The 15185-nt window shown below is 43.5% G+C and overlaps 1 protein-coding gene and 1 long non-coding RNA gene across 2 annotated transcripts; one reads left to right on the forward strand and one right to left on the reverse strand.

The window, feature by feature from the left end:
• Positions 1 to 6155: 6155 nt before the first annotated feature.
• On the forward strand, positions 6156 to 14403 carry LOC147322668 (uncharacterized). The gene is made up of 3 exons (XR_015131123.1): positions 6156 to 6818; positions 7232 to 7301; positions 7501 to 14403. It is a non-coding gene; the product is annotated as an uncharacterized LOC147322668 (long non-coding RNA).
• On the reverse strand, positions 9589 to 14161 carry LOC147322669 (uncharacterized). The gene is made up of 5 exons (XM_086307209.1): positions 14120 to 14161; positions 12782 to 12788; positions 12589 to 12692; positions 11011 to 11607; positions 9589 to 10659 (listed from the first exon to the last, which is right to left on the reverse strand). Exons 1-5 carry the CDS (start codon positions 14159 to 14161, stop codon positions 9982 to 9984), a joined length of 1428 nt encoding a protein of 475 aa, XP_086163335.1. The 3' UTR covers positions 9589 to 9981.
• Positions 14404 to 15185: the final 782 nt, after the last annotated feature.

Consider the following 15185-nt stretch of genomic DNA (forward strand, 5'->3'; position numbering starts at 1 on the left):
TTGTTATTTATTTCTGCTGTTTGCTATTTATATTTTATTCCTGCACAGTTTGCTTGAAGCACTCATATTTTGTCTATTCTATTCATGTGGATCTTATCTTTCTATTTCCTTGCTTCCTTTTCTGTTTACTTTGCTTCTTGCCCGTGTTTCGTCCTTTTGCGGTGTCTGTGTTTTTTTAATCCTATGGTCTCTTTTAAGTTTGTTTGTCTCTTTACTTCTTCAAACTGAATTCAAAGTGGAGCAAATGCTATATAACATTCTCATAGTCTCATTCACACTAACGTTGGTTCTGTATCTTGTAACCAAAGGAAGCTTCAGCATGCAGACTGGAGCCAGCGATCAAAACACGTGCTTCCTATTTTATTTTGTTGGTTATGTTGAGTTTTGCTGTAACTGTCTCATTACTCCTGATTTGTCCCTGCCGTCTCCTCTTCCCTAATAACCGTCCTGTGTGTTTATTGTTTAATCTTCTCCTTTCGTCACCCAGCTTCACTGGTCATGTTTCCTAGTGTTATCCCCCAGTATAGGTTTCTGAGTTTCTCAGTTCCCTGTCAGATATTTCATATCATTCTCTCCGTCCAAAATAAACAGGCTGCCTTTAGTTTATCCTTGCCAGCCTGTGAGTCTGCATTTGGGTCTTCTTTTTTCATAACAAATGATCATACTCCCCGCAGATTGTGATAGTGACACCTCCAGGCCATGCTGCAACTCTCTGGAGCTTTCCGCTCTTCAGGAACTCTCTCTGCAGGAGGGGGAGATACAGGAGAGGTGGAGGAAGATCTCAGCCTGGGCGTCTATTGTCTTATGTAGTCTGGAAGATGAGTGGATGGTGGGGTGGGTGCAGTTTTCTCTGTGGTGGGGTTGGGTGGACTGTCCCGGGCTCTGTGGGGCCGGGAGGCGCTGCTGCACTGGGCCCCGGTCTGGATGGGCCTGGGCCCCCTTTCCCTGGCGGGGCGCGGAGTATGGGGGTGTCACCAGGGTGCAGAGGAGGCTACCCCCCCTCTGTCCCCTTCTGGCTGCCTCTGCCTCAATTTTATCCCACAACTTAGACATTCACATTACTCACACTCTCATTACACATACATATAGGATCTTGGGGGTGGGCACAATACATGGATACATGGATACACGATACATGTACACCCCACCCCTGGTGTCGTTGCCCACCTCTCAATTTTAAATACACGTAGACATTGAGGGCTATCAGGAGGGACTATGCGCTTACCTGCTGCTCTCTGGCAGGTAGCTCCATGCCCTCCTGGGTTTTAAATGCACCTTAGAACACACATGCATCAACACTACAATGAGCGGGTTGAGGGAGGTTTGGAGTCTTCTCTCACCCCCATTCTCTGCGGCCTGCTGGAGCGGGGGGGCTAGGAGGAGGAGTTGGCCGTCCGACTGCGGTCTGGAGTGTGGGGCCTCCCTGCTGCTGCGGAGTTGGGGTGGTCTGCCTCTCCCCACCGCAGGGAAAAGGGTAACACCACCTGGGTCTGAGTGCAGTTCCCCCTCCAGGGGCAAGGGTACCTAGACCCGGTTTGTAGAGTACGCTTGGGGAGTGTGATCGTGTGTCTGTCTCCACGTTGGTTGAGTGTGGAGTAAGTACATATGAGAGCATGAGGGTGGGAATGGATGTTTGTGTCTGTGTGTGCCTGTATGTCTGTGTCTATATGTCAGGTTGGGTATCAGGCGCCACCTCTCTGGGGACATCTCAGGCCCTCCAAGGTTTGGAGGCCTATCTCCCCCTACCACCACTTCCCCTGCCAGTGGCGGACTCCCTCAGACATCGGTGCGTTGGTGGTTCTTTGTGTCCGGGGATGCGCGTCCAGGTACACACCGGCTCACTCCTTGGCGGCCGCTTATCGGGGCCTGGAGCCTGGGGCTCGCTCGGGCCCCTTCGGAGGTGGGGGTGCCCCCGGCCTCTCGGCCTGGGGCTCGGTCACTCAGGCACGGCTGGCTGCCGGCGGAGCTCACGGGCGCGTCACTGCAACTCCCCCTGGCTTCTGCTCCGCGGCTGCTGAGTGAGCCCTCATCTGGGACTCTCCTCAGCTCTTTCTGGGACAGTGGCGCGGCTGCCCCTCTGTTGGTCTTCCTTGGTCTGTTGTGTTCTGGGGGCCTCTGGATGTCTGGAGTTTTGATCTCCTCCATACCTGCTTCATGCCCTGGAGGACGGGGCTGTGGCCCCCCCACACCCTCTAGCAGATCATTACATGAAGGAACCTTTTTAAAAAACAAGCGCGTCCATGCTCACAGGTGCTCACACACACAAACTTCACCCTTTTTGGCTCCTACCTCAAAGCACACTGTGTTCTGTTGATCTTATGTGCTGCACAATAATGTTTAATATTTAGTATTTACTGTCATATTCCCATATATCATTGTGATGTTGTTTATTCTATTACTCTTGTTCTCTTCTGCTTGTTTTCTTTTTTCTTTCTCAACAGGTGATCCAGGTGATTAATAGATGCATTTTTTTTCTTTTTTTTTTCTATGGTTTTGTGTCCAGATATCAGCGCTCACCTGGCTGGTACCAAGAAGGTTCAGCAAGTGCTCCCCAGACCTGGAGTCCTGGACAGATTCTTCCCAGACCAGCCTCAAGCTGTGCAGCAGATCCGAGCGACATTGGCTGACCTCTACACTCTAGACATGGTGAGAAAAAGGGCACGGTTTGTTCATTGTTTGGAAAATTTGGCATTAGATAATCCTCACCTGGGTGTTGCTGTTCAGTGTAAGCAATATTATTTGCATTTTATTCCTCTGATTTATTTCTCTGTGGCGTTTATGAACTCGTATTTCTTAGGCTGGCTTTTAAGGAAGGAGAAAAGGTATGTATCAGTTGGCTGGGAAGAAAGATGGAGGTGGAAAGGATGTGCGAGCTATGGGACAAAGTTGCTGAGACTAGGTTAAAAAGAGGTGAGGATCAGTGAGCAGGAGTGTGGCTTTGTGCTGAAAAGAGCACAACAGATTGTTTGGAGAGAAGGTGAAGGAAAGTCAGCTGAAGCAAGACAGTTTGTGGAGTTTGTGTTGGACTGTATGTTATGCTGGGAGCCTGGGGATTAGTGCACTTTGATTCCAAGTTAATACTAACTAGTGTTTCTCACTGGTTTTTGGGTGGTGGAGTAAAAGGGATTGGTTGGTGGCTGTTTCTAATGTTAGCCTTTTCTTGGTTTTCTTACAGGCAGGGTAAAGACATGGTGATGAATGAGTGTGTGGGCAGACGCTGAGGACCAAGAGCTCAGGACAGTCAGACGGGGGCGTCGCAGCAGGAGTCACCGTGCTCGACAACCCTCTGCTGTCCTGAGATGTCAGACTCCTGCCTGCACATACAAACCACACTGAAGTCAAAGTTCCACCTGCACCTCCACCTGTTCTTGCAACAGCATGAAAACTGACAGAGGTGAGACAGAAGAAAAGTTCTTGTCTATTTTATTTATTTTTTTACTAAGTTAAGGAATTAAGTTAAGAAGAGTGATTAAATAAATAGTTTCTTGCATTTTTGATTCAATGATTGTGTTTAGGATTATTTCAGAAACATGTTTAGAGGATCTTTGTAAGCCTGTATTTACTTTAAAAGAAGGGAAGCACTTCTTCATCCTACAGAAAAGGTGACACATTACAGATGAGTTCATAAAAAGTGTCTCTGTCACTCTTTCAAGGCTCTGTCACTTTTTCTTTTGTACTGGAACAGCATGGTAAAGTAGGCCTAGGCTGACATCTTGTGGCAGTGTGTTGTTACTACAACATATGAAATTGTGTTTCTATTGGAAATATAATTCAGCACCACTGAGCCGCTCTCTCAGTTACAAACTGAACCTGTTTTGTAGACGTATAAATCACTAAGTACAGTGAAGCTTTTGGTTTTGTAAAAGTGTTTCTTATTCTAAATGCATGTTGATTTTTATCAGGGTGAAGAGCAGTTAGCAGTGCATTCATGGACATCTTTAAACTATTAATTGAAGAATCTTTGGTCATGATGGCATGAACTAGAAGCGTGAGCTCCAGGTGAGACTGCACAGAACAACAAGTGTCCTTAAACTGCATCAACTGATGACGTCTTACAATTTTATTCCACTGTGTGTTTTTATCATTGAATGTTTCTGTCTTTGTGTACATGTAACGCAGACACTAAAGCTGAGCCAGAACTTCATGTTGAAGAGAAGGATTCTTTTAAAATGCATGGGGGAGCAAGCGAGTCAGATACCAAGGGCACAAAGATGAAGCAGGTCTGATCGGAAACCGTTTATTTCCAGGCCAGGGAGCACAAATAAAAACACCCTTAAAAGGTTCCCTCCTGCTCAACCGCGTCACTCCCTACGGAGAGAAGATCTACATGACCTTATCTGCGTATCTGGAGGTCAGCCGCTGCTCCGCCGTGTTGTACCTGTTTGTACGTGTTTTTAAGTCTCTTGATGTCATCGTGTCTAACACACACCCTTTATCTCCTCTCTGCAGCTGGACCATTGCATCCAGCCTGCCATTATCACCAAAGACATCTGCACGGTCTTTTACTCCCGAGACGCCAAGATTTCCCCACCCCGTTCTCTCAAGAACCTCTTTGGGACTGGATACTCCAAAACTCCTGACTGGTAAATCTGGGCTGCTGCACTGTGGCCATCTCTGTTTCACAATCAAAGATATCTGCCCTGTTACAAAGTTTCCTTGTTCAAAACTTCTGCTTCATTATAGCAACCGAGTGACTGGGATCTACGAGCTGAGCTTGTGTAAGATGTCTGACACTGGAAGCCCAGGTGAGCGGCCATGAAACATGTTTAAAGAACGGCAGCTGTTTTATCATAATTCTGTGGAGAGCTTCATCCTAATGAGGGCTCATGTCCTGAGCAGGGATGCAGAGGAGGAGGAGGAAGGTCCTGGACACATCAGTGGCTTATGTGCGTGGAGAGGAGAACCTGGCCGGCTGGAGGCCCAGAGGAGATAGCCTCATCCTAGAGCACCAGTGGGAGCTGGAGAAGATGGAGCAGCTGCAGGAGGTGGGGCCTTAAAAGATTCATAAAGAAATAAATCTGTTTAATATCGTAGAGGGAAAAATGACTTTTCAGCTCAAAGACCAAAGTGCTATTCTAAAAAGTTTTTTCTTAGAGTACAGACTTTACATGACTAACCTCCCCTCTTCTCCCCACCTCACATTCGCCCCCATCTTTCGTCCAGGTGGAAAAGACCCGTCACCTTCTGGGAGAGGCGGCTCCCGTGGGAACAGCTCCCACCACCAAGTCCCTGAGTGAGTCTCTGTCCCCCAGCGTGAGCTCCGGCACTCTGTCCACATCCACCTCCGTCTCCTCGCAGATCTCCAGCACCACCTTTGAAAGCGTGAGAAGGAGCTGGCCACCAAGGTGAGAAAAACGTGGGCTTAGTGGGCGTTCTTGTTGCTGCCTTCTTCCTTCTCTGCTCGGAGCTGATCGGTCTTGTTCCTGTTGTGTTGTAGTGCCTGCGCCTTCTGACACACACCTTCAATACTGAATACAAGCAGCTGGTGAACAGCATCAGTGACTGCAAGGTGAGAAATAATACAAAGAAATAAAAAAATAGCCTTTCTGTGTCACATCAGGGAGTTCCTATATTGACGTCTACCTCATCCTGCTGTTGTTTCACTTCAGCTTTCTCTCATCTCACCGATCGGACGTGATCCATCCGTGACGAGCTTCAGCAGTGCTACCCTCACCCCTTCCTCTACCTGCCCCTCTCTCTCGGACTCGCGCTGTGGCTCCATGGGCCAGAAGTAAACATATTTTTAGGAACATTGACCTCGATCTGCAAACGGTTATTGACAGGTTATCTATTTGATTCTAACTTGGTGTGATTTGTGTTAAAGGACCCCTGAGAACAGCTCACGTGCCTCCAGTCCCTCCTGCTCAGACTGTGAAAACTTCCCGATGGTTCCCACTCTGGAGACCTCCCACCTTGCGCGGGCTGCAAAAGAACGAGTTCCTGAACTTGGTGCCTGATATTGAAGAAATGCGACCAGGGTGAGTAATGCCATATTAACCCAAATACTGTCACTATGACATGTGTCTCACAGACCAAATGTAAGTCGACACTCATGTTCTCTAGTTCAAGCAGAAATGATGTGGATCGATTCAAATTCCTGAGCCTGGATGATTTCAGCTGGAAACAAACCAACTCTGCTTCTTCCTCAGATAATTCAATTCAATTCAATTCAATTCAATTTTATTTATATAGCGCCAAATCACAACAAAAGTCGCCTCAAGGCGCTTCATAGATACAGAGAAAAACCCAACAATCATATGACCCCCTATGAGCAAGCACTTTGGCGACAGTGGGAAGGAAAAACTCCCTTTTAACAGGAAGAAACCTCCAGCAGAACCAGGCTCAGGGAGGGGCGGGGCCATCTGCTGCGACCGGTTGGGGTGAGAGAAGGAAGACAGGATAAAAGACATGCTGTGCAAGAGAGACAGAGGTTAATAACAGATATGATTCAATGCAGAGAGGTCTATTAACTCATACTGAGTGAGAAAGGAGACTGGAAAGGAAAAACTCAATGCATCATGGGAATCCCCGGCAGCCTACGTCTATTGCAGCATAACTAAGGGAGGATTCAAGGTCACCTGGTCCAGCCCTAAATATATGCTTTAGCAAAAAGGAAAGTTTTAAGCCTAATCTTGAAATCTTGTCTCCTGAATCCAAACTGGAAGCTGGTTCCACAGAAGAGGGGCCTGAAAACTGAATGTGTTCACTGACCGGTGTTGCCAGCTTTGGTGGCTCGTCTCCCGCTCGAAGAGGACCAAAAAGAGAACAATACAGTGTTCAGCTGCCTGGCTGTGCTCTACACACACAGCCCTGCCTTGGTACAGTAAAAACCACATTTACATTTGTTTACATTTCCAATGTAGAGGATGAGTTTAGATCACTGTGGTCCAAGCTTGTCGTCAGTTATAGAAACTGGATGTTGCACAGGAAAGTGTGTTTCCTTACATTTATTTTGTGTTGACAGAAGTCTTTGATTCATATTGATTATTAAAGAGCAGCTGTTCACATGTTTAGAAAGATGCTTTGAAAGGAAAAACTTCCAACCAATCATTTCTTTTATTAAATGTTAAATCAGTTATTCTTACAATCCAACACATGCAGAAACTTTGACATGCTCTGATGTAAATCTTGAACTACTTCACATTGTGCATTTTGTCCCTAAATTTTAAAAATATTTTTAATTACACTTTTTTCTTAAATGTTTTTATTTTATTTTTTTTATCTCTTTCAGGTCGTGAATTTAATGAAACCCATAGTTGCTGCTTCCAGTCATGTCGTGGGCAACAAGGATGTTGATAAAGGTGAAGATTTCTATGGCCACATGCAGAATAACTCATCAGATTGCATGTTAAAATTCCTTTGAATGAACCCTCATGACTCAGAGCTTCATATCTAATGTCTCTTAGCATCGTGCACAGCACTCTCATCAGTATTTGGTTCTTTTGTAGTGATCTGTCTCCAGTGTTGACCTCTAACTCTCAGTTTGTTTCTCCTCCACAGAAAGCCAGAACATTTCAGTAGCACTCATGAGAAAGTTTGCCCAGAACCACAGTGCTGAGGTCCAAGCAGCTGTGACCTCACTTCCTGCACAGCAGAGACCCTTGTTAACGTGCATGCCGTGTTTACTTTTTCTTATGTTAGGAGTTCGGGTTCACCATCCTGTGTTCTGTATTTTGATTTCCTGCTTCACTATAAATCGCTGCTGCTGTTCTTTACGCGGTTTGGACACACTTCTTGCTTTGTTCTCAAGAGTGTGAAGTAATGGATTTAATCTGCTAAGGAGAGTTTTTCATTCCCATTGCTCTTTGGGAGTCAGCGGGCTTTAACCTGTGGAGAAAAGCGTGTGCTCTTGCTCCTTCAAACGGTTTTCTTCAGAGATTTCTCACTGTTTGTACACATGCTGAGTGGCTAGTTTTGAAAACACTTACTTTACCTTTACTACTCTGCTCAGAAATGCAACCTGTGACCTTACACAGCCCAAAAACTTATCCTAAAACATAAATTAACAAGGACAGAAGCTTTTTACAAATGCTTCAACAGTGTAATTCTAACAAGGTATGCAATACATCTAATGTCAGTTCAGAGGTATGAAGTGATGACACTTTGACATCACTGAATAAAAGCAGTCTTGTCATAATAAGCTTTGCTGTGGACAGTTGGCGCGTTCATGTTAAACTTTTTCTTACAAATAAAAAAGGTAATCAGATGTTAAGTTTGTTCAGTTTTAGTTGTTCTCATCGTGTTGCTCCTCAGATCTCCCGTTGTCCCTGAGCCTGACTAAAGCTCGGCAGCTTGTTTTCAGGGCATGGCAATGCAGATATGAGCTAAATGTGACACAGCAAAGAAAAATCAGAATCAAGAAACCCTGAGCTGACTTTCATGGCTGCAGACGTGACATTAAGAGCCTCACAGATCAAAAAAGTATGGGATTTAAACTGCTTCTAGACCTGCACACGTCTGTTTCCAGGGCAGGATATCCATTCCAGTGCAGCAGAAGGAGCGGTCAGTGTGGACCTCGGTGCTGTACAGGACCTCCTGGAGCTGCTTGTCTCCTGGCATCTGGGCTTTCACTCGTATCTGAAGGACAAAATAGGAAAATCAAGTTGCTCTCACTGTCACCTGATTTCCACAGACTGCCATCTGACCACATCCCTGCAGTTGGATCCCACCGCCGTACCTCTAGGATGGGTCTTCTTGTTGTCAACCCAAACCACCCTCTCCTTCAGCTCTGAGCTGAATATATACACATGATTGCTTCTTAAAAAACAAACAAAAACAAAAAAACGTCCCCACACAGAGTGAGACTCAGTCTTGGATGCCCAGATCAGCCAGTGTGGTGTCCAAGAAAGGGAAGGGTTGGTTTGCCAAGTTGGGCTGTACCTCGATGGGCAGTGTCACCAACATGGGGATATCCTGCTCCAGTCTGACGCGCAACATCTTGTTGTGGGACCCCGGGAGCTTCCTGTCTGCCGATCCGCCTCTCCGTCGGCCTGCTCCACAGTCGCCGCCTCCTCCAGAGAGCGTTTTGTGTCGTCTGCTGCCAGCTTGACTTGCTGATCTTTATCTCAGGAGGCAGTGGGTTTTTACCCTCCCCCCCTTTGATCCTGTGCGTTATCGTTTAAAACTCGCTATCTGCATCTTTTGGCTCCAGCACGTCTTTATTGTTAGAGTTGTTGCTTGCTGTGTTCTTCTGCGGGGTGCTGATGATTCATTGTTCTGCTTCTTCTGATGGTAAACGCCTCTGGAAAGCCTGAATATGTGAGCGCGTCTGATTCATACAGAGTTCTGCTCTGCCCCCCCGGACTGATATATGCAGCCAGTGTGAATGTGTGTTATGTATCAATCACATGTTAGGTTCATTAGACTGACACAAGGGTGATGCACGGATGTTGGTGTTTTTAGGGCCAAGTGTGAAAGTGGAAGAAAGACAAATTCTTTTGAAATGTTAAAAGAATGTTGGAAATTTGATCAGAATACAGTAAAAATGAAAGAAACAGATATTTTTCTCAGATCATTGTGTTAAATTGTCATAATCGCCATGTTCTCTTTAAGACTATCAGCTCTACTCTAAACAACCCTGAAAGCCTCTGCTGACACATGTCATCAGTTCCTTTCTTTCTTTGTAAACAAGGTCGAGTCTGTCAGGTCAGCAATAGTACTTCCTACAGATGACCCATCAGTGTTTATTCCATGACTGTAAACATGTTTCCATTTGTCACTTCAGTCTTTACTCTGAAATACAGGAAATGACATCATGGCTCAAAATCTTTGTCGTTCAAACAATTCTTTATTTAACATTTTTTTAACTTTATTTAACAAAATACATTCAATAAAAACTTAAACAACAGAAAACTGATTTTTAATCCAACCACTGGAAAAAAAAAGGTAACGACTGAACACAAACAGAAGAACAATTTATAAAGATTAAAATGGAACTACAGGAAGTTTGATTCATAGCCTCATTTGAACTTTAACTTAAACTTAAGGAGAGCCGACCTGAGCTCTGTGGAGCCTGATCTCCAGGGTTTTAAGTTGGACTCTGAAACCAGAGGATGTTTCTCTCTCTTCAGATTCACTCTGATCCTGTGATGGGAACGATTTCAGCCCTGCGTGATCGCGCTGATGTTTGCACAGAGCAGATGATGAAGTGAATGTTTTGGCACATTGGTAACAGTGAAACAGTTTAGTAGTAACGTGGGATCGTTTGTGTGCAGAGTATGAACTGAGATTACTGAAGCTCTTGTCACACTGCTCACAGCTGTAGTTTCCTTCCATGTGTGTACGTTCATGCTCGTTACAATTACCTGACTGTGAGAAGCTTTTGTCACAGTGTCTGCACTTGTATGGTTTCGCTCCTGTGTGGACTCGTTTGTGTGTTTTAAGGTGACCTGCAGTGGTGAAGGATGACCCACACTGATCACAGAGGTGCTTTTTGACCCCACTGTGAAAGAGTTCATGTCGTTTTAACTCAGCTGATGTGGGGAAGCTTCTCCCACATTCTTTGCAGTATTTCAGTTTGTCTCCAGTGTGTTTACGTTGATGCATTTTTAGGCCGGCTTGCTGACTGAAAGTTTTTCCACAGATGTCACAACGAAAGTCTTTCCCACCACCACAGCGATGACAGGGTTGAGAAGTGGATCCATCTGTGTCGCTCTGCTTCTAAACAAAGACACAAAGACAGTGTAAGTCAGTCCTTCAACACTTTTATCCTGAAAGTCGCCTGAAATAAAGAGCATCTCTGCAGACGTCCAATTACATTTTACTGTTTCGATTAACACACTCAGTTTACTGGGCTACAATAACTACAATACTACCACCATAATACTACAGCAATACTTATTTAATATTACAGTAACATCTGACTTACACTTAAATGAAATGAAAACCTGAATAATGGCTCAGAGCTACTCTTCGGTGCAGTAGAAGTGCTAACATGCTAACACAATTTAATGAGCAGACTTGTTCCAAACAGTCAGACTGAACTTACAAGAATAAAATAAAAATACAAACCTCACAGTAACTGCACTTGTAGAGTCTCTTTCTGGTGTGGATCTGTTGGTGTTGTCTCAGGTACTGTGGAGTTTTAAAAGTCTTCTCACACAGGTCACATTGATAAGGTCTCTCCTCAGTGTGGGTAAACATGTGGTGTTGTAACTGTGCGTCTGTTGTAAAGTATTTACCACACTGATCACACCAGTACACATCTTCTCCAGAGTGAATGCGTAGGTGTATATTTCGGTACCATAGCTGGCTGAAAGTTTTTCCACAGATGTCACAGCTGTATGCCTTAACTCCAGAGTGGGTAACTAGATGTCTCTGTAAGTGGCTACTTCGAGTAAAAGCTCTGCCACACTGATCACAGCTGTAAGCTTTAACTCCACTGTGGACGACTTGGTGTGTTTTCAGGGCATTCTTCCAGGAAAACGACTTTCCACACAAGTCACAGCTGAACGGTCTCTCTCCAGTGTGGATGAGCTGATGTTGTTTTAGTTTAAACTTCCAGGTAAAATCCTTCCCACACTCGTCACAGGTGTATTTTTTCTCTCTCTTTCTTCTGTGAGGTTTGTCGGCCTCCTGAGAGCGCTGACTTCTCGGTCCACGTTGGTCCTGCAGTGACAGAGATACAAGCAGAGGCAGTGAGTGAAATGCAGTCATTAAACAAACTGAAGCTTCAAACTCCCTCCATTAACACTAGTTTTAAACCTGAAGGTGGAGTGTGGCACCAAACACCACCAGAACCTGAACGACTGCAGGTGCTGATAAGTTGCGGTCGCGGTATTTCAACATCTAGTTAGCAATACAGAAGACGAGCGAGAATAAATGGAGTAATATTTTTTATGTGGCAGGTAATTTCAAATGCAGCGATTCTATCAGCCCAACAAACATCAGCAAACACACAAACTGTTTGTGTGCAGTTTGTCTCACAATGTGATTTAAAGACTGCAGCAAAATCCTCTGCAGGTTAGTGCAGGATAAGCAGGCAAGTTTACTGTAATGTGATGGATTTAAGTAAAGAACAGTGTGTGACTGGTGCACAGTGACTGTGGTGCTCATGTCAGAGTTAGATTACATCAAGTGTAGCAGAGATTAACTTAAACTTAAGCTCATGATGCTGACATTCATTCACTGAGCTCCACCCACATACCAACAGTTTAGTGTCTAATATAAAGACAGTGTACTGTCAGTGTAGAGAAAGGAAATCAGCCAGGACAACTCGTGAAACATCTGCAGACATCTGGATGAATTCACAGAGAGCAGCAGGTCAGCTGATCACAGCCTGTACATTAAAAAAATCTACTGGAGCTCTCAATAGAAATGATTGTGAGCTGTGACCCTTTTCCCCACACTGAGCCACTACAGCTGATTTTAGGGTTGAATCCTGCTGAATCCCACTTTAACATCTTCCTGCTCATTTTGATGTTTAGAGGCAACGTCACCGTCTAAGATGTAGGCATTGTATACATTGTATACATTATTTCTACATTACATTAATATTGCACAAGGTTCACTTAGTTTAGCATAAAATATACATACTGTATCAGTACTTCAGCTTTTAATGGAGTATTTCTTAACACTAGTATCTGTCACCTTCTGTGTTGAGCTCATTGTTTTCTCTGCAGTGGCTGAGCTGAGTCCAAGTAGCTGAAATTTCCTCTGCTGCTCCGTCAGACTCTTCTCCTCCTCCTGATCAGCTGGGACACAAAACAGAACTTTGTTAAGCTCCACACTGCACTGAAGAGTCAAAGTGTCTCATATGTTCATCTGAGAACACACAGAACACATTTTAGCTTCCCTGGGTGGACAACTTGTTTGAAACAAACACAAAAGGTTTGAGCACCGATACCAAATTCAGCAGTATGGCACACCAGTACCAGGAGAGCAATTCCTCTTTAAAATATGCCCTGGCCAAGAAAAAACCCGACAATATACGTGTGCCGTGAGAAATGATAGATAGATAGATAGATAGATAGATAGATAGATAGATAGATAGATAGATAGATAGATAGATAGATAGATAGATAAAATTTATTTCAAACATGCAAATATAATTGAAATAACAACAGAAAAAAATAAAAATAACAAAACTTAAAAATCATCAAGTTTTCATGTAAATATCTATGTCTACAGAATGTGTGTGCTCGAAAAGGAGTAGGATGAAGTTTTCTTGTTCCTACCCCCTTATTTCAAATTTCATTGCTTACAAATCCATATCCAGGATTCAACATTATTTGATCATATATTTAACTATGTACAAGTCTAACACATTGAACATACACAAATAAAACCATTTTCAGCACGTAAACCAGAACAACAACAAACTACATTTTTTACATAAACTAATCACTCTGTTTATAACAGCCGCTTAATCTCTGAGTTTATTTTCTATCTATGTGACAAAAACCTTAATGAACACTTAAGGTTGGGTTACTCAGGCCTTGATTTATAAAAAATGAGGACACAATGAGACAACTCAGTCACTGAGAGGAAGATTTCCTATATTCATACAATTTATTATTTTTTGAACAATCCTGTGAATTTTTGTATTGATGTACTTGTCTTGATTTCATCTGTATATCCGAGTGGGTGTAGAAATCTGAGCCATCATCTGAGTAAGCCTCATCACAACTTTGCGCTGATAAAGGCAGCTGTGTTTTAGCCTGGAACACATTTATTTTTACATTTCTCATAAATGTATTTCATTATAGCACTTTTACCGCCAACATGTTGGGTCTTTTGGAGCCGGAAGTGACCTTATATGGAAGAAGGGTGGCGCTAGCTAGCTTAGTTAGCAAGCTGCATTCATAAGCTGTGCAGGTGCCACAGAGATGCTAAGTAGCCTTAATAACAGACTAATAAAACAACACAAACTCTGATTACAATGAGCTCATTTAAAAGCTTTCTTCTAATAAAATTATTTTCTTCTCTGTGTTTCACAACCTTTTGCTGATATCTTTCTGTAAATTAGTTTAAAGCAGCTTGAGTCAATTTAGTCAGATTTTTTTTTCCAACTTGTTCACAAAAACTTGAGAAGAGACACCGAGGAGAGCAACAGAAAGCCTCATTCAGGAGCTAAACTCAAGATTAACTAGACTCGGATTAATATTAGCTCGATGCTTACCTTTAAATCAGTCTTGACAATAATCGGAGAGAAAAACGCCATAAAGCGGGAACTCGGCTTCTTCTTCTTCTGCTCTTGTATTTTTTGGCGGTTAACGCTTTAAGGCGCATTACCGCCACCTGCTGGACTGGACTTTTCATGTCCCAAACATCATCAATTGGGCACAAATTCGTTGGAGTTTCTGTTAATAAAAAAGATGGAATTCAAGGATCTTGTTATTTGGTTTGTTCGTTTTTACCATTTACTCTACAATTTTCTGCCAGTGTATAGCAAACCCCACAGCTCAAATCAATGAAGAATTTAGTATTTTTAACATATTGCTTAAGCTGGAACCAGCAGCTATATAGGCCTAATTTTTAATCCAAACATGTGATAGAGGTTTACCACCAGGAGAAGCAGACTGTAAATAAAAGACTGTGCTACTGAAAACTGTTAGTCTGACTTTGGATTGTAAATATGTTTCCATTTGTCACTTCTGTATTTGTATATGGCTCAAACTATTTGTTATGAAAGCAAAACAAACAAACTGATGTTGTATAAATTGATTCAGGATTATTTACTTCGAGTCCAGAAATCATAGCTGTCTCATCAGATCCAGTTGTGACATTAGCTATAGTTTCCGCGGAGGGTACTTGGTTCTGTATGACAGCACAGCTTTTAGGTTGAATTCAAGCGCTTGAGTACAGCCTGATAATTAGAGGCCTGCAAACTGTTTGCTGATGAACTTTGGAGGTAAAAGTACAGACAGCTATAGAAGACACAGGACACGAGATGGGTTCATTATTTCTTTTGAGTTCCATGTAACAATCCGTAACTCTGTAATTAATGAATGTGCCATTTAATCTTGGCTGCAGCCAAGATTAAATGGCACATTCATTAAATGGCTAAAATGGGTTGGCTGCCGTTCAGCATTTAGCACAAGTCAGCTTTTGATCAGAAAGTTTTCTGGTTTGATCCCTGGCTGCTCCAGTCTGCAGGCGAAATATCCTTGGACAAGATTGTAATCCCAAGCTGCTTTCTGATGCATCCATTGGAGTGTGAATGCTTTATAGAGTTTGTGAAACAG

The sequence above is a fragment of the Aulonocara sp. 'chitande type north' Nkhata Bay genome, linkage group LG9, assembly GCF_057382095.1.
Source record: "Aulonocara sp. 'chitande type north' Nkhata Bay isolate Kocher_YH1m ecotype deep benthic linkage group LG9, A_spYH_male_GT1.1, whole genome shotgun sequence".
Classification (NCBI taxonomy): domain Eukaryota; kingdom Metazoa; phylum Chordata; class Actinopteri; order Cichliformes; family Cichlidae; genus Aulonocara; species Aulonocara sp. 'chitande type north' Nkhata Bay.

Excerpts from the sequence above, each read along its gene's own strand:
- LOC147322669 (XM_086307209.1), bottom strand. The coding sequence starts at position 14,161 with ATGGCGTTTTTCTCTCCGATTATTGTCAAGACTGATTTAAAG. Across the intron at positions 11,608-12,588 it reads CAATGAGCTCAACACAGAAG|GACCAACGTGGACCGAGAAG; the intron begins GTGACAGATACT and ends CTGTCACTGCAG. Across the intron at positions 10,660-11,010 it reads ACAAGTGCAGTTACTGTGAG|AAGCAGAGCGACACAGATGG; the intron begins GTTTGTATTTTT and ends GTCTTTGTTTAG.